Source organism: Manis javanica, chromosome 1 (genome assembly GCF_040802235.1).
Source record: "Manis javanica isolate MJ-LG chromosome 1, MJ_LKY, whole genome shotgun sequence".
NCBI classification, from domain to species: Eukaryota; Metazoa; Chordata; class Mammalia; order Pholidota; family Manidae; genus Manis; species Manis javanica.
The window spans coordinates 106,283,718-106,302,662 of record NC_133156.1 but is presented as its reverse complement, the minus strand read 5'-3'; the positions used below and the strand labels follow the sequence as shown (position 1 = coordinate 106,302,662).

Below are 18,945 nucleotides of genomic sequence, written 5' to 3'. Positions count from 1 at the left end.
AGAATTTAATAAAATGGGTAATTGCTGAACCACTGTGTTACATATTTGAAAACTATGTAAGATTGTATATCAACAATACTGCACTAAAAAAATCTAGGCTTGTAATCTAGATAATGCTTGTATTTGATTTTTTAAAAATATACAACAAATGGTGTGAAGGGTCACAGGGAAGACAGTGTAGCACAGAGAAGGCAAATGGTAACTCTGTGGCATCTTACTACACTGATAGACAGTGACTGCAATGGGGTATGAATGGGGACTTGATAATATGGGTAAATGTAGTAACCACATTGTTTTTTCATGTGAAACCTTCATAAGAGTGTATATTAATAATACCTTAATAAAAAAATACAACAAATAAAACAAAAACTTAAAAAATTCTTACAAAAACCCCTTTAAATATGTAACTCTAAATTGTGTCAAAATTAAAGAACATGATAAAACTTAAGGCTATTTCTCCCCTTGAATAAAATCACCCCAGTGTTAAAGAAAAAAATCTAAGCTTCTTAGCATGACATTCAAGACTTCTTAGCAGTTCATGACAGGCTCCTTCTCTTCCATCATTTTTCACACCCTTCCCCATCACCCAGTGGGCCACACTGCAACCTGTTTGGGGCTCTTTTGTGCCTTTCCCACTGCAATATTTGCTTGGTCTGTTGACCTCTGACAATCTACATCTTTCCTGGTGTAGCTAACTTCTCATGCTCCAACTCAGGATCATCTCTGGGAGAATTTCTGATTTTCTTCTCTTTTCCAGGCTTTGAATGATATATGTGCACCCACAACTGTAATATAATGGACCATTTATTTCTCTTTTTAGTTCCAGTGGTTGCTGGGTCCTTGAAATTTGGGACTGTCTTAATCCATTTTTCAGTCTCCAAGCCTAGTACAATTCGGAGGCACTCAATGTATGTTTGTTAAATGGCTTAATGACCTCCACCTATATTTATCTTTCCTTTTCCTACTGTAATTCGTTCATTTATAATAATATAATTCATTCACTATAATAATCATTTATCTGTTAGTTCAGGGAACACAAGGATGAGTAAAACATTACTCTGGTCCATAGAAAGCACTTTATTATTGTGTCATCCTTTTTTATCCTAGTCATTTACTTGTGCAGGTTCTTTCTTCAAAAGAATAGCAGGGATCTATCACAATATCTCCTCTGTTCTCACAATTCTTAGACCACTGCAGAAGTTCACCATGCATTTATCTTTAGGGGAAGCCTAATAATGCATACTTCAGTGGACCTTGTTGTGTGGAAATCCTAAGTGCTACACTTCAAGCAATTGTGGAAATTTGTAGGTTTTCTGGCATAAATGGGCCAAGTGGGCTGGATGGTGGAATTGAGAGTTTAGAGAAATAACAGAAATTTATGTATTATTTTAGGTTATCAACTTGGCTCTGAGAGTGACACTGATTTCATCAAGATAATAGGCTAATTTGTGCTGAGGTTAATCAACATTACATGTTAGTTTTACAATATTTAGGAATTATTTTTAGGGATTATTTATTTCTATATTTACAGACAAAGAAATCAAAGCAATTGATCTAAGCGAATAAGTATGATTATAAAATCACTTTTAGTTCTGGTAGTTAGTTTATCCCTAATTACATCTGGATAAATATGTCATTGCTCTTTACTACTTAATAGTAAGGAAAGATAACAGAGCTAACATTTATTGAGCATTAAATTGGATAAACTCAATTTTAAGCACTTTTACAGGTATTAATCCTTTGAATCTTCACAACTTTTATTATACCCATTTTATGGCTGGGAAAACTGAGGCACAGGGAACTTCAGTAATTTGCCGAAGGTAACTCGGCTAGTTGGCTGGGGGCTGGAATTCAAAGACAGGCAATCTTCACTTTTTTTACAAGTGTGTATTACGCTGCCTATAAAAGGAGCAGTGGACTGCAAAACCAGGTTTTCAGTCTTGAATTTGCCATGTAATAGTGGAATAAATGTAAGGATGCCATTTTATTGTCATTGTCATTTAAAGCATGAGGATCCTTTATACAGTCTTTCATAAAACTTAAAAATGTTGTAAATTCAAGAATTTTTTGCAATACAATAAAATTACTTTTAACAGTCTGGCAAGGAGAGTCTTCCACCAAGTCCACATAAAGGCAGAGACAAGGTGCACACCAGTGTGGAATGCCCAGACTTGGGCTAACCATGTCAGCTGCACATCTTATTGCTAAACCTAAGGGAGAAATAGATGGGAGCAGGGTAGGAAGCAAGAAAGCATGAAGTTCGGCTATTTAGAGAGTAATACAAATCACTTTCTTGATCCGTTTAACAGCATTAATCACTACTTACAGGATAAACAGTTAAAGGGATTTCAGGGAAGAGTAAAACTTTAAAAACACAGTCAAACTGTTAATTATCAGAACCATCTGTAAAAGCATATACAGCTTCATCATATTAAAAAAAAATTCATGTTCCAACTAGTTGCTATTAGCAATCAGGTGATGAATGCTGCTCATGTTTTATGCAGAGAACACTTGCCTTCTCTCCGTCTCAAAATGATGTCTGGAAATTGGTTAAGGCAATGTCTGTAAAGTTCTTTGAACTCTTTACAATATAAACCATACACAGATGTACTGGCATCAGGAGCACCAGCATGCTCTTTTTTTATACATGATGAGCAACAATAAGGAACCTCAAAGGCAGGCCTCAAACCCAAATTATAGAAATGTTGGGTAGGGATGAAAAAAGTTACAGGATAGGAAACAACACTGAATCCAAAGTAATATTTACATTCTATATCCTACGGATTCTCAGAAGGGTACTTCATTGAGTGCTACCGAGTATTTCTCATTGACATGTTGTAGCACATATTTTAACTTATGTGGCCCTTGGGTCTTGTACAGGTACTCAGAAATGCCTTTTAGAAAATACTCCTCATAAAGAAGTACAACAACAAAATTCAAATATCAACTGAACACATGAAAGAATGCTCACCCTCATTAATAATCAGGGAAATGCAATGATCCCATTATAAAGCCTCCATATTTGAAAAAAATTGGAAAGTTTGACAATTTTATATGTTTTGGGCCAGGATAGGGAGTAACAGGCATTGCCATATATTTTCATACACTTTGTCAAACATTTTCCCCTTATCTAGTAAAGTTAAAGATAGGCTTGGCCCATGATCCTATTGTTTGGTATATTCTCCCACAGAAATGTACACTTCTACACACCAAGATATGTATACATGAACATTTATTATCTTTATTCACACTATTCCCAAACTGGAAACTGACCAATTTCATAACAAGAGAAGACTGGACAAATAAATTATGATTCATTTATATAGAACAATATATAGCCATGAAAATGTATGATCCTCAGCTATATGCAATATTCATTAATCTTACAAGTCTAGTATTATGAAACAGAAGCATAAACGTATCCATGAGATGAGCCAGTTTACTTCAAATACAAGAATAAATGATGTCATCAGCAGTAATGAAATACTGCTACACACTTATTAGAATGGCCAAAATCTGTGATATTGACAGTATCAAGTGCTGATGAGCTGGTGGAGAAGCAATAGGAATGGTGATTCATTGCTGCTGATGTGATGTAAATTGGTTCAGCCACATTGGAAGATGGTGTGGCAGTTTCTTACAAGACTAAACATACTCTTGCATTTAATACAGTAACTGCACTACTTTGTATTTACCCAAGAGTTGAAAATTTATGTCCATGCAAAGACCTTCACATGTGTGTTTCCAGCAGCCCTTATTCACAATTGCCAAAACTTGGAAGCACTGAGCTGTCCCTTAGGAGGTGAATGGGTAAATACACTGCGGTGCATCCTGATAATGGAGTATTATTCAGCAGTAAAAAGAAATGAGCTGTCGAGCCATGAAAAGACAATGAGGAATCTTAAATGTACATCACTAAATGAAAGGAGCCGACCTGACAGGTCACACACTGTGTGATTCCAGCGATGAGGCACTCTGGAGAAGGCACAGCTCTGCAGGCAGGAAACAGATGCGTGGTTGCCAGGGGGTGAGGGAAGAGGAGGGAGGAATAATAGGTGGAGCACAGAGGATTTTTAGGGTAGTGAAAATACTGCATATGATGCTATAATGGTGGATACATGTCATTTTAGATTTCTCTAAACCCAAGAGTGAGCACTAATGTACACTGTGCACTCTGGGGTATCAATGTAGGTTCGTCAGTTGTAACAAATATCTCACGCTGGTGTGGGATGCTGATAATGGGGAGACCATGCATGTGTCGGGTAGGGAATGTATGGGAAATCTTGGCCTTCTGCTCAGTGTTGCTGTCAACCTGAAACTGCTCTAAAAAATGAAGTCTATTAAAAACAAAAAACAAAAACTTGAGCACTTGCAGCTCCTTGAAAGTTCACAAAAAATTCACAAAACCTAAAAAGGTTAATTATGTGCAACATTTCACCTCTTATTTCATCTATGTAAGTGCTGATGAAGATCACCTGGTGGATAATTTAGAGGTTTAACATAAAGCATCTCCTTAAATAATACACACTTATGGATTCAAAAAAACACAAAGTCCAAATTACAAAATGTTAGTAAGGAGAAGAATTAAAGACTTTTCTCTCCAAAACTGCCAAGTAAGTCTGGTTTAATTGAAATTAATGGGAAAGACAACAGAGATCACATAATTGAAACTCAATCTTAATGATCTCTAAGCCATGTTTGAAACATAAACATACATGTAAGAGTTCTTCAAGATGTTCGACATGAATCTGTTTTCATAATTCTAAAGCGTACTTTGCTTAGGAGTCTCTTTTTAACATGTTTTGACTGGGAATTTTCTTCCAGATGTTTGGTGTTCTTTAGACAACCTCCATCTCTGCATATGATTTAAAACATAGTTACAAAGAGCATATTTATTTTACAAAATGGTAAGAGGACAGAATTCAAATAGTTTGTCTATAGGTTTATATAATGATAAGTATGTAGATCTTATAAAGTCCCACAGACAGCAGCTATTCATCTGAAGAAGGTTCTTACTACTTTTCAAACCTGAAAAGCATTCCATATTCCTAAGACATTATTAAATAGCACCAATTAATAATTTTGGTGGAAAAGAAAGCCTCCCAAGACATGGACATGGAAAATGATTTTTTTCATCGAAATTTTCATTTAAAATCTCTGTTTAAGCAACTTATATGAGGCAAGATAGCTTTGTTGAGAGGATGGTGTTTGAAGTCAGATCTGGATTTAAATCCCAGCTCTATCATTTACTAAATTAGGCAAGTTATATCATCTCTCTATGCCTCCGTACCTATTCCCTAGTGTTCTTAGATGGATGAAGGCAAATATCCCATGTAAAGAACTCTGCGAAGCTCTAAGCTTGTTGTGAGTGCTCAAAAAATGTCAGCTACCATCAGCAGCACCTTCTAGAATCTTGCTGATCTTCCATCCAACTTATTTAATCCCACCTTTTTTTTTTTAAGCTATAAAGAGTTCCTCCAGGCTGCCTTCCTCTTCAGCTGTGGTTCCCAGGATTTCTAGCAAAAGATGGTGAAACCAAACATGCTTATTTTCTTTGTCTTTCTGACACCTCACTAAAATGCAAGTAAAGGGATAAAAACACTCATCCACATGGCACATACAATGGGAGAGGAGAAATCAGTGAAGGAAAGATTTCAACTGATAGTTTGAGATCAGAGAATGGATACAGGGGTAGAAACTGTGTAAGCACAGTGGAGGAAAGGATTACAGAGGGCAAATTCCGAGAGAAAACGAACTCAAGTGCTCTGCTGAACTCAGACAGTGCTTAGAAGCAGCATATAATAAGGAAGGCAGGAGTTTAGTAAGAGTGTGAAAGTATATTGCAGTTATATGGAGACTTTGCATCCTAACTAACTACTCTCCTCTCCTGCTGGAGACTGTTTCTTTTCTGGAGAAAAGCCAGAGAGACTAAAAACTGAGGCCATGAGGCACTACGGCAAACAAGGTGAGCCCAAGCCTGAGAAACAGATGTTTAACTGAGGAGTTTCCCATAAGATGCTCAACTGCCTTATTTGCCATGTTCCCAAACCCAGGCAGTCAGGATTATGCCCCTAGGCAGATGTCTCCTGGGCAGGAATTGGGGGACCTCCTCATAATGACACTGAGAAACTTCCCAAAGAATAAGCCAAAGGAACAACCAGCCATGCCATAGAGCAAAACCCTACAGTTGACAAGCCCTAGCAGTGTTCATGGAACTTTGATGGTGTATCTGATGTGGTCATTGCTGTTTTGTTGTCTCAATGTGTGTGTGTGTGAGTGTGTGTGTCTGTTTTAGGTAAGAACAGACTACTGCTTGAGGAAACTCCCTAGAAGGAATAAGAGGTTAGAATAAGCAGACCTCATCAGCTGAACAAAGAAATCCACAGGAAACAGAGAGACAGAGGAAAACCTCTAAAGAACTATCATTTGTGCCCTTAGAAAGATAATGCTTTCCTGACATAAGAATAGATGCTATTAAAGAGGAATCACCAGAGAACAAGAGTGATGAAATTTTAAAAGATTATGGACAAAACGAAAATTTTAATGGAAAGATTAAAAGATAAGTTTGAAGAAATCTAGAAGGTAGAAGAAAATACCAAAGAGATGAAAAAGGAAGAAAAGAGGGAGGACATTAAGGAGCTGGTCTAGGAGATCCAACATTCAGCTAACAGGAATCCCAGGAAGAGAAAACATGGAAAATGAAGGCGGTAAAATTATCAATGAACTAATAAAAGAAAAAACCCAGAATTAAAGGCCCTATATGTCTAGAGTGAAAAGATTTCGTGTCTGTCCAGGGCAATGGATGAAGACCCAGACTAAGACAACTGATCATGAGATGCAGAAACACTGGTGATGAAGAGAAGTTCAAAAATATTTTTACAAAGAAAAATAGATTTTAAGCAGATATCAGGATACAGGTACCAATGTTGGAAAACAACAGAATGAAGCTTGCAAAATGCGGAGAAAATACACTTGTCACCTAGAATTCAACGGCAGCCAATCCATGTCTGCAACGACAGACGGTTTAAATGTAGAACTGGTGGAGACTGAGTCTCACATAGAAGATTCCTGAAGAGGAAATCTTAAAAACTAGGTTTTACCCTCAATTTTGAAAGTGAATGTAGAGACACAGGAATGAATAAGGGGTACCCTCAGTGCTACTCTGAGTCTCTAGAGCCCCTGAGACATTTGTTTTCCACTAGACTCGATGCTTCTGACAAAACACACTATTTTTTTAATGCAGCTGATACCTCTGTAAAGAAGGGTCAGTGGGCAATATGCTGCAAGAAATGGAAGCCAAATACTCATTCTGAAGTCGTTCTGCCTAGACTGTGTATATACTGCACCAAATTTTGCAAGTCATTAAGAATGACCTGTTGCTATTAACTAAGGACCCATTCAACTATCTTATATGACAAAGTGGGTAAGTATTTTTTTTATTTTTATGCTTATCAAATGACAATGGGAACATTTTATTTTATTTTATTATTTATTTTTTATTAAGGTATTATTGGTATACACTCTTATGAAGGTTTCACATGAAAAACAATGTGGTTACTACATTCACCCCTATTATCGAGTCCCTCCTCACACCCCAGTGAAGTCACTGTCCATCAATGTAGTAAGATGCCACAGAGTCATTTGCCTTCTCTGTGCTACATATACTGTCTTCCCCATGACCACCCCCCCCACCGCCGACACCATGTGTGCCAATCATAATGCCCCTCAATCCCCTTCTCCCTCCCTCCCCACCCACCATTCCCACCCCTTTGCTTTGGTAAGCTAGTCCCATTTTGGAGTCTTAACAATGAGAACATTTTATGAACAATCCCCTAATGTAGTGTTTTTAGATGCTAATTTTTACCTAAAAGGAATGGAACAAAAAAACAAAGTGATCCAAAAAACAAAAACCCTTCTTGGTAGTCTAGGATTCTTTTATAAAGGACCCAGTTTATCACAGTAATTGATTCATTTTTTACACAAGGGATATCACTACATTGAATGGCTAAAGGATAAACTTAGGTAACAGTGGAGTTACAGTTCTTTCAGAAATAAGATATTAAATAGCTATGTGTGCCAAATAAACTTTCTTTGAACATTTCTATTGTACCCTCTCATTATTTCTGGCTACCTGATTAATAGTAAACTTGGGTACCTGCTTTCTTCTGGCATCACCTGAAATCTACCCATGAGCTCCTCTCAATATTACCTCGACTTTCAGAAAAAAAGAGAAAATATTTTCTTTACTACTTATACAATATGCCAAACTGTTTATAACATTCAGGGTTTTTTCCCCCATGACTCTCCAAGCCATTTGTATAATTGGCTAAGAATCATAATAATAAATCAATACGTATGAAGTAATTCTAACAAACATTCCTACCTAAAATAAGGGGAGTTTCCAGAAACAGAAAGTGAAACAGAATTCAGACTAAGCTATTGACTAGGTTGCTTCAGGTGTTCTCCCCTCATTCCTGATGAGGACAGACTGCTTTTTATTTCCCTCAAATGACCTTTATTCATTTCACAAATATTACTTAATTGTGTATCACGTACAGAGCACTGTGTTGCTGTGGAGGAAACCAAAGGTGCAAAGCATCTAGCATTTTCCTTCATGCGGGAGGGGGGATCTCTGTGTGGGAGTCGGTGGTGGGGGCACCTACAGAGGAAACTGCCGAACTGGGGGGGGCTGGAGAAAGGAAGGATGAGGCACTCAGTTGTGAATAAAGGTGGGCCTGAGTGGCAGTTCATTAGTGGAATGTGGTATGGGTTTAGCTCTGCCTTCCTGAGCAGTCCTCTCGAGCTATAAATAGACATAACTGGTCTAGGGTTCAAGTTAGCAATAGGACTTTAGAATCTACCAGTCAACTGAGATCAATCTGCCCTAGAGCTGAAATATAATGAAAAGCTGCTATCTCATTAAGAAACAGTTGTGTATTTCTTGTGAGCAATTGGTTGTCACCAACACCCTGCATTCAGCTCTCCTGTCTTTTGAAAACAACATCCTGATTTCCTTTGGGGAAACTTCCTACTGTTAGGCGGGATCACTGTGGTTCAGGGCAAGGGCTACAACTTTAATGGCATGAGATACTCTTTTTCTGTTGAATGTAAAACCTGGAATGATCTGGCTCTAGGATTCCAATATTGGTGCTGTCCCCATATGGAAGCGGAATAAAGCCAAAATGGAGAGAGTTCTGATACAAGATCCACAGAGTACCTAAATCCTCAAGAGTTCTGATCCAAATGGTACCTATGGTCTGCCTAAAACCTCAGGGAACCACATGAAGTGGTAGGGGTGCAGGGGGAGGGTATCTACATGTAGGAGAAATGCATACAGGAGGACATTTTACTGAGTGTGAAAACAAGTGTGTAACAACTACTTAAGGGTACGTAATGCTATTCACTATTATACACTTCAGTGTCACATTTTGCCCTTTAAGTTGACTGAGGAGTATTCTTAATGGGAATGGAAGAAACAGAATTGCCTATCAATGAGGGGAAATATTTGAAGATACAACTTAAAAAAAGATTTTTAAAAAAGGAATTTTCTTTTTCTGAAAGTGGATATGAAACTGGCAAATGACAAAGGTTGAGATGATTGACACATACAAGGCAATAAGCAAAACCAATCAAGCAGGGAACCACTTAGAGATGCAGAAAATGAAGCAACTCCTCTGAGAGCCAAACAATTCTTGAGAAGACTGCTTGAGCTATGGATTTTGACGCGTAACACATCATGTTAGTACTTTAATTTAAACCTCAGGAACGTCTTCTTCCTAAAAACAGTTCCTGCCCTCTAGAAAAGTACAGTATAAAGTTTCAGACCAGTGCTAGGCTTAACACACCGACAGAGGCCTAACAGATTTTGAAGCCTCTGCTCACTAGAGTTAACAAATACTCCATCTCTCCTACTGCTTCCACTGTAAACACACATGCAGACAAACCACAACAGAGCACAGTCCCCCATGAACACCGTAACTTGCAACGACAACCTGAGAAAGAAGATCACAGAACCAAAACTGAAAAAAGAATCACATAGCCGTCTTAGACAGGAACTTTTTTTCTTAAATATAATTTTTGCTCCCAGTGAGCATGCACACTAGCTTTCTGTGAGCAGTTATGTGCTTCCTTTTTTAGCCTTTGCCTGTTTGCTTGAAAGACAAGAGGAGAAGAATCTGCTTAAAAGCCAAATACACCGATAAATGTTTACTGATAAAATCTTCCAGACGGGACTACTTTCAAGTCAGGTCAATTACAAGCCTGGTGTGTCTCCTCTTAAGATATCCTTTAATGATTCCCTTCCTCTCCCAGAAAATTAAATCACAAAAACAGCTTAGGCTGAGAATGACCCAGTAAACTTCATCATCACATTACAACAGGAGACAAGGAGATCAAAGGACAGGTGTACTGAAGGAAGAGGTTTCCATCCTATTACAAAATGCAAACTTGATACAAACTAAGACCAAAAGTCCTTTTTGTTATACAGTAACTTACAATATTTTAAAAACTTCTATGGTTTCTTTGATTAATAAATTGCCCTCAATTGTCTCCCTTCCAATTTCTACCAAACATTGGCAGTTCTTCACCTTGTGGCTGTGCTTCCGTAAGTTCAGGAATTAATCAGCTTTTGAAACTGGTGAGTTATGCTGAATATTCAACAGCATCAACAAGACTTCAAGTTTGTTATTAAACTATTGTTTCCAATATTGCAAAGAGAAAACACAGTGATGGAAAAATTATATAAAGATAACCTGATTCTAATAGATTAGTAAGAAATTGAATTAGGCAGCTTGTAGTGGCTTCAATAAAAGAGGGTTTGTTTTTGTCTCATAAAAGGAAAATTCAGAGATAGTCCAAACATGGAATGATGACATCATTTTCAACAGAGACCTAGACTCCTATTACCTTTCTGCTCCACTACCCTTTACATACATATGCCTTCCATTCTCAAGGTCATTCAGGTTGCAAGATGGCCACTGATGCTCCAGCCATCACATGACCATTCTCAAGTCAATACTACAGGAAGAGTAAAAAGGGTAAAAACAGAGTGTTTCCAGGTAGGCACTCTCTCTGCTTACATTTCATTGGCTGCACCTATCTTTAAGGGAGTTGAGAAAGGCAGTCTTTTGGCTGGGCATATGCCACACAGTATAATTAAGATTCACTTAGTAACCTTAATTACACTGGTTACAAACTGAACAAATCTGTTGAGGATATTTAAACAGCCTTAACAATCCTTGCCACACCACAGAATCATTGACTTCTCAATATTGGATGGAATTTGGTCAGATATATGGAGAAACTGAGAGCAGAAAGATTAAAAAGTTTTCCCCAAACTATAGACCCTGTTAGCTAGAGAAGGAGGAGCAGAATTCACAGGCTTGATCTATCAGCAAAAATCCAATGCTTTACTGACAAAGCAAGCTCCAACAGTTAGCTCAGGATCTTCAGCTAACCAGCATGAATAATAACACTCCTTACTACCTGGGTCAGACCCCGTGACTCATACCTCAGGCTTTATGGTTATAACTGCTCTCAAGCTGTGACATCTACCCTTTTTGGTTATACAGTGAGAATCATCATCTTTACCATAAGTCATATACGTGTTTACATGGCCACTAAACGGCCAAGAAAGTGGAAGATTTTAATGTGACAATATGAGTTACTGTTTGTAAGAGAGCAGAATGTTCCATACTCATGTGCAAAAATTGGTGCTTGAACTTCGTGAGTGGATTCTGAGGTCTTTTATGGTGGTGGCTTTTTAAGCACACACACAAACACATTATTATGATGTCTCCTGAAATTGACATTCTCAAAATAGTGTCCACCATTATACAACAGAGGCTTGAACATTTTGAGGCTTTTTTAAAAAGCCATTGCTCTTAGCCTCTTATCTCTTTTTTGCTTGTGGTCATCATTTCCTCACACTCTCCTCTCTGCAGCATCCTCAATCAACCACAGTCCACAATAATAACTCATATACTGCATACTTTCTTCAGCACTTTGAACTACATTATTAGGCTCTTGCTCTCATGTTTTACTTGTTTTATGTTTAAACTTGTTCAGAGCAGGGTCTGTACCTTCTTCATTTTCCGTGACACTCAGCACAAGGTGAAGATTCCAATTTTTTCACAATGTCATGCTTGGAACATTTTACATACTATCCCAAACAGGCCTCCCTGCTTCCAGTGGGTCTAATGATCCTCTTTTCTTAGCCTCACTCACCACCTGCCCTACCTAGGTCACCTAGTTATTTCTCACAAACACAGAACACAGCAAGCTTGGTGGTACAATATTGTCTATAGATAAAAGTAAAAAATTTTAGAAGGTGGTCCCAACCTACATCCACATCTAGCCTTATTCCTTGCCATTCTATCCATTTGCATCCTCTATACTATAAGAAATAGTATTACTCAGGAATAGTCACTTCTTTTTCTACATGTCTGTAATTTTACATCATGCTGTTCTCTCTGTCCAAAATGCCCTTCCTTCTTTCATTTATGGAGAGATTTCAAGTGGCCTCCAATGTGTAAGTCAATTATTACATGTGAAAACTCTATGCTTTGTTTACCCTGCATTTTTAGAAGACAGGGACATTTAGACAACAAACTTGAGCACATCTTTACAAGTACTTCTATTATCACACCTGTTCTACTGAATTTGGAAAACTCCATGAGTATAGAATTGTGTTTATTTTAGTTCACTGTGGATCCCAGATTCTTACACACAGGAGATACTTAACAGCATGCTGAATGAATGAATGTCAGTTTCCCTAACTAGACTTGAATAACTTTCTTGAGAGTCTAGGTGCTTGCCATAATAGATCTTACCTCATTTGATTATACATCCACAGAGGCCAGCATAACACTTAGATGTAAATATTGTCACATTTCTTTGTTTTTCCAGTTAATCACTGGACCCTAGAGCTGCCCTTTCAGTAGGAAGTCCAGTATCTTCCTCCTTGAAAACTCCTCCTCCTTTAAATTGCTCAAGAACCTCAGGAGTTATTCAGTCTAAAGTGGAATATTGCTTCTAAACTTCAGGTGTAGAGAGGGTGGGCAAATAGCATGAAGGCTTCTGGCATTGCCATGTGCTATCATATTTTCGCACTGGTCTTGCAAAGAACTATGCCCTGTTGGTTCAGGTCTCCATGGGTTTCTAGGACAGACCAATATATATGTATGTGTATATATATATATATATATATATATATATATATATATATATATATATATATATATATGGACAGACCAATATATATGTATGTATGTGTGTATATATATATATGTATACATATATGTATGTATCTATTGGTGAATAGCCTTCCCAACCTGGTAAGACAAAAAGAGATATTTTCCATAGTGAAGTTCTGGCATCACATGGTTATATTTGAGCAGAGGACAGATGTGTAACAATGAACTTCACTTAGATGACAGTCAGTGCAGACCAGAGGGCCAGCAGTGTCTTTTCCATTAAGAACTGGAAAGGGGAAGTTAAAAATTCATCTTGTGTTTGTTTAAAGAGGATACCTAGCAATCCTTTCTTCAAATGTATCCACCTAGCTGAACTTCATATTATGTTATATGAAGGAAGTGTGACACAAATTGAGGCTTAAATTAATGAACTGTAGTGACAAAAAAGTATACTCCTTTCCCACATTTTTAGTGCCTCTAAAATCCAGGTATGTCTTACAATAAATGTCTTCTTGCATTTGATATGTTAAAGTAATTAATAAAAAATTTTTAATTAAAGGAAGCAAAAAATGTAAAAATGAACAACCTAGCAATTGTCCAAACACCCAGGTTCCAACCCCAGGATAAGGATATGACTATATTAGCAATATTAGAGACACAGATAATAGTGGTAGGTAAAGGTGAGTTGGAGCATGGTAGTTATCAAATGGAATTTCCTCATTTAGCATCACTTGAGAACTCTTCAGAAATACAGAGTTCTCAGGGCTCTCCCCAGAAGTAGTGAAGCAGAATTCTTGGGGTAGAGAGCCCTGCAATGCATGTTTTAACAAATTCTCTGGGCACAGGTTTGAGAACCCCTTTTACAGCAGCACAGGAGACACCTGGTCAGCATGAATTTGGCATATCTTGGGGAGGGACAGAGTCCTAATATTTCAACCAGGGGCAGGGCTACCATGAAGAGAAGACTCTAAGACCCAATGCAGGGAGCACTTTAAAATGCCTCAGTTCCTGGGTTCTGACTCCATGTTCAGGAAAGCAGCTCCTGATTAGGAGTTTGCTGAATTGTAAGGCAAAAATTAACTGATCAGGCCATTAAGGTACCTTCTCGACTTGGCAATGTGTCTCTCTCTGTAAGTTACCTAGTTAGAGTTCTTGCTTTTGCATTATGTTCTTGGGTTCTGAGTATCAGTAACAGCATCCAATCTAACTGGGGTCAAAAAAAATCAGATTTCTGAGCCTTGGCAAACTGAAGCTCATTCTCTGAAATCTGTGTACATTGTAAAGACGCTGCCCAGAAGGGTCCACTATACCCAAACCATTTAAATGGACTATTTATCAGTCAAGAGAAGTAGAGATTAAGGGCAGTCAGGTCAAGGTTGCAAATTGGTGTTCTTCCGCCAGATGTGGTCCACAAGGGTGGTTTGTTGGACCCACGTGCATTGTTTAAATATTGGGAAATTTCACATAAAATTTTGTATTTCTTCCTGTCTTAAAAAAGCTAAGGATTTGACAATAGGGAAACCACGTCCAGACACTTCAACAAAAGCCTGGAGCTAAGCAGAAGCAGCTTCCCATAGACAGGCTGTTCCCTCTAGTTTGCCATAGTCCCCACGACTCCTTACTGTCTCAAAGCTGCCAGCTGTCCTTTTCTATTATCCGCCTGACTCCTGATGGATTTGAGGACTGCTGGTCTATATAAATATTTTCCATGAAATAGATCATTGGGAGGATTGGAATAAAATTAATTACTCAGAAAATTAACTCAACTTTATTTTCTACCTGTAGAGCTATTTGTATATATGTGTAAGCAGGTGGTAGACATTAGTTATTTTTAGAAACAGGCACAATGATGAAGGCAAAGTTTGTGGTGGTAGAGTAGAAAGAGTACTAGACTGGGCCTCTAATGTCTAGATTTGGATCTGCTATTCAGCTACTGTAAGAGTTCCCTTAGCCTCAGTGTATATGTTATATGTGATTCAAAGTATCTACTACTCACAGGCTTTACTGTCATGATTAAATTAGAAAACACATTCAAGTTCCTGACATATTATAGACCCTCAAAAATGTTTGTTGAATTCAAATTTGGATGCGTTTCATTACCTGTATTACACTTTAGAAATTATACCTCGCACAGATAAAAGTTTGGAAAAAAATTCAAAATAGACCCTTACAAACGCCTTACACTGCAGCGAGGCAAAGGAGTTAACATTTATTGACTGCAAACTATGCTCCGTACACTATGATGGATGCTTTAGATACACTGTCCCCTTGTAGCAATACTATGAGTTAGTATTATCCTTCTTTTCACATTGTAAACCAGGGCTCAAAAGTTTAAGTGATATACTCAAAGTTATACAACAAATGTTGGTAATCAGGGTCTACCTTACTCCAAAGTCTTTACACGTAGTAACTTGAGTGTTTCTCTAACTAGCTCAATTATAAGAATCACTTGGACTGCTAGTTACAAACACAATCCAGTTTCTTCCCAAGTTGACTGAATCAGATTCTAAGGGGAGTACCCTGGGACTCTGCATATTTTATCAGGCAATTCTTGGTAATAGCAAGGGAACACTGCTTGTGAAAGCTGACAAAAATTCCAAGTAAGCAGAAAAAGAATTGCTTTGCATTATGCTCAATAGAAAGAAGGAAGGAAGGAGGGAGAGAGGGAGGGAGGAGGGTGGAGGAAAGGGAGGGGAAAGGCAAGTGGGGGGGATCTAATCCTGGAGTTAAAGTCTATGGACTTTGAAGGATTATGAAAAAGCGCTTACTAGATGGGTACTTTTTTCTAACTTCACCCAGGCTGTTAAATGCAAACACAAGGAGCCAGCCAACAGAGAACTCAGCTAGCCACTGCAGAGGAGTAAAGCGCTTTGAACTACAGGCATCTTGTACACCCAAATTATATGCTGTGAGACACCTAGTATTTGAGCTGTTCCGCAATACAGAAGCCAATTATTCTTGGCACACACTTCTATCGTGCTATCCAAATCACCATCCCTCACATGTGGAACTGTGCCACATCAAATGCACCAAGCCATAAATTCCTTAGACCCTTAGAAATGAAAGTCAAATGTTGGAGGAAAAGATACTTTGGTATATACACCATAGAGCAGAAAAGCTGTATGCTTGACTTAGTAGTGCAGGATCTATTATGAGAAATGGGGACATAGAATTCTGCCTCAGAAATTTTTCAGAGTGCAAACTGAATTTTTTCAATGTAATTCAGCTTGATCATTACATTTTCAATTTTTGATAAAGTTATTTCATTTGTAGTATTGATCTTAAACTAATCGACTTGCCAGCCTCTCCCTCTAAATACCTTTAAACACAGTGGAAAAAGATAGACCCTAAAACTAAGAGTAGAGGCTGTAGGTACCATAAAGTTCTGTTGGGAATCACAGAAACTATACATACACCGCAAATGGTAGTGATATTTAATAATCAGACTGATTGGTTGGTTGACCCCTCCCCGATCCTTCACCTCTTGCAAATCTTGAAATTAAGAGATTTAATCAAAACTTCTAGGTGATATTAAATAGAAATCCAATGATAACTGCTAGTGGTATTTTAGAGAATTTAAAACCCATGTCCTGAAAGATAAAAAAAAAACAAAACAGAGAGTGAGATATGAGATGCACCAATCCCAGGCTTCTTATGCTTTAACATGCTTAAGAATTAACTACAGATTTTATAATGCAGATTCTGATTTAGTAAGTCTGCATTTCTGAGCCCTGCGATTCTGCATTTCTAACAAGTGCCCAGGGGATGCTCACAACACTGGTCAGACACTTGGAGTAAGAAGTCTACTAATTTAAGAAAGCTCCCACTGGTGACGTTGCCAAAAAGATGACAGGGAATCTCCAGTAGGAAGGCTGTAACGTGACATCAGTATTCCCTAATAGTAAAATGCAAAGATGAAAGACAGATTGAAGGGTTTATTCTAAGAGGGTGTACAGATTTATAACTGATATATAATTGAGGTTCCTAAACTTTAAAAGTCTGATGAGTGTACTGGACAATGTCCCCAGAAAAATGTAGATGTCAACATGCATACTTTTTTCAAGCAGTTTCAGAAGGTGCACTAAACCTCCTTCCAAAAGGCATGAGTCACCTGGAGGCCCACAGATCACAATTTAAGACTATCCATGTACCAAGATGTTATAGGGGGAAATTCATAGTTTTAAAAGAGTGACAAATAGTGCAACTTCGAATCTGCTTATGTATTTGACTGATGATATTATTGTATGACGGGTGGTGGTTCTCAACCATTTCCAGAAGACATAAGCTGATTGAAATATACATTTTTCCAAGGCAAGACATTAAACTTCTTCAAGTTAAGTAGGAAGAAATCACCATATTGAGAAGTGTTATTATATACTATTTGGGAAAAAATACAAGACAAAAATCCAAGTATAAAAATTACTGTATAGAAAAGGGGTTTTGAAAGATATAAAGGTCATTCGTTTCATGCTCCATGTCATTTTTCTCTCCAATTTTCTCCAACTCACCACCTCTCTCTTTATACTAGTGAGAAATTATGTTCAAAGTTGTCATTTAAAAGTTATACAGACCAGTTTATTATTTTTTTCAAGAGTTGTTGATAACCTGATCTTAGGTAAGCAGCTAGAATTTAGAAAGGGAGCTACACGTGCGTGTGTGTGTGTGCACACGGGGTGTGTGTGGGCTAACACTATATGCTAAGGCATGATATGAAATAAAGCCACAGTGCTGTGAGAATACTGAGTACTGAGACTACTAATAAAGGAGTTTTTCCTGCATGAGATAAGGGGGGTATGTCAAGGAAATAGCCACAGAAGTAGCTTTGAGCTGGATCAAGAAGGAAGAGTAGGATCTCAATAGATGGAGAAGCAGAGGGAAGGCTTTTCAGGCCAAAAGGGCTCAAATTAGCAAAGCACTGCCATGGTGAGCTGGGGGAATATGCAATTTGGACCAAGAGGGGTATGACGTTCTGTGACATTTATTGTGGTAATACAACTTGTAAAATTTCCTCTCCTTGAATCTGGGCTGGGCCTGGGTCTTGCTGTATGTGGCAAAATTGACTGGGTGCCTGTTCTGGGATGATGCACTAAAAAGGACTGGCTTTTGTGCCCATGGGAGCCTAAGCTGCCATGAAAGAAGTCTGGCCTTCTTGCTGGGGAGATCCTAGGGAGAGTCCAGGTGGAGAGAGAGAGGCCCTGAGACTACATGACGAGAGAGAAGATGGGATCACCCAGTCACCTGGCAAGTGAACGCAGTCCCCGTCAGGACTACAGAGACCCACAGAACTGCCCACCTGAGCCCTGTGCAGAGTGCAGAGCAGAAAGGTTTTTTTTAGGATGTCACTTTTTGGAATAGTTTTTTATGCACTAATAGAAGACTAAAGCACAGTGTTTATCAATATTTTAAGTCAGTACCTTCTTGTGATAAATATAAAACTCATATACCCACCTGGAGATTTAGATGTTGCCCTGTCTTACATACACTAGTCAAGGCCTGTTTTGAACCATTTTAGTATATAAAATTCTAGCATTTTTTTTCTTTTTACTAACAAAAATGATAAAAGTAAACAGGCCTTTTAAAAAACAACCCTTCTTTTGTCCCTCCTAGACAAGAGTACCTTAGACAGGTTACAACATGTATGTGCATTTGTGCATGAGCATGTGTGTATGTGTGTGGGGGGCTTGTGCTGCATTATCAAGATATATCCTCACTGAGGCAAATTTACATTAAATAATCCCTATGTGTCAGGCAT

General features: G+C 38.1%; 1 protein-coding gene across 10 annotated transcripts in view; it reads right to left on the bottom strand.

Annotated features, from left to right (window-relative positions):
- The window catches only part of PDE4D (phosphodiesterase 4D), a 1,476,836-nt gene that overhangs the window by 109,067 nt on the left and 1,348,824 nt on the right, over positions 1-18,945 (bottom strand). The window contains exon 8 of one of the 10 annotated variants that reach the window (XM_073235982.1): positions 13,252-16,783. The exons of the other annotated variants lie outside the window; for them this stretch is intronic. Within the exon in view, the coding sequence (XP_073092083.1) occupies positions 16,770-16,783 (14 nt within the window). The 3' untranslated portion in view covers positions 13,252-16,769. Of the gene's footprint in view, positions 1-13,251; positions 16,784-18,945 lie in introns of those variants that run through there. 10 annotated transcript variants of the gene reach the window in all.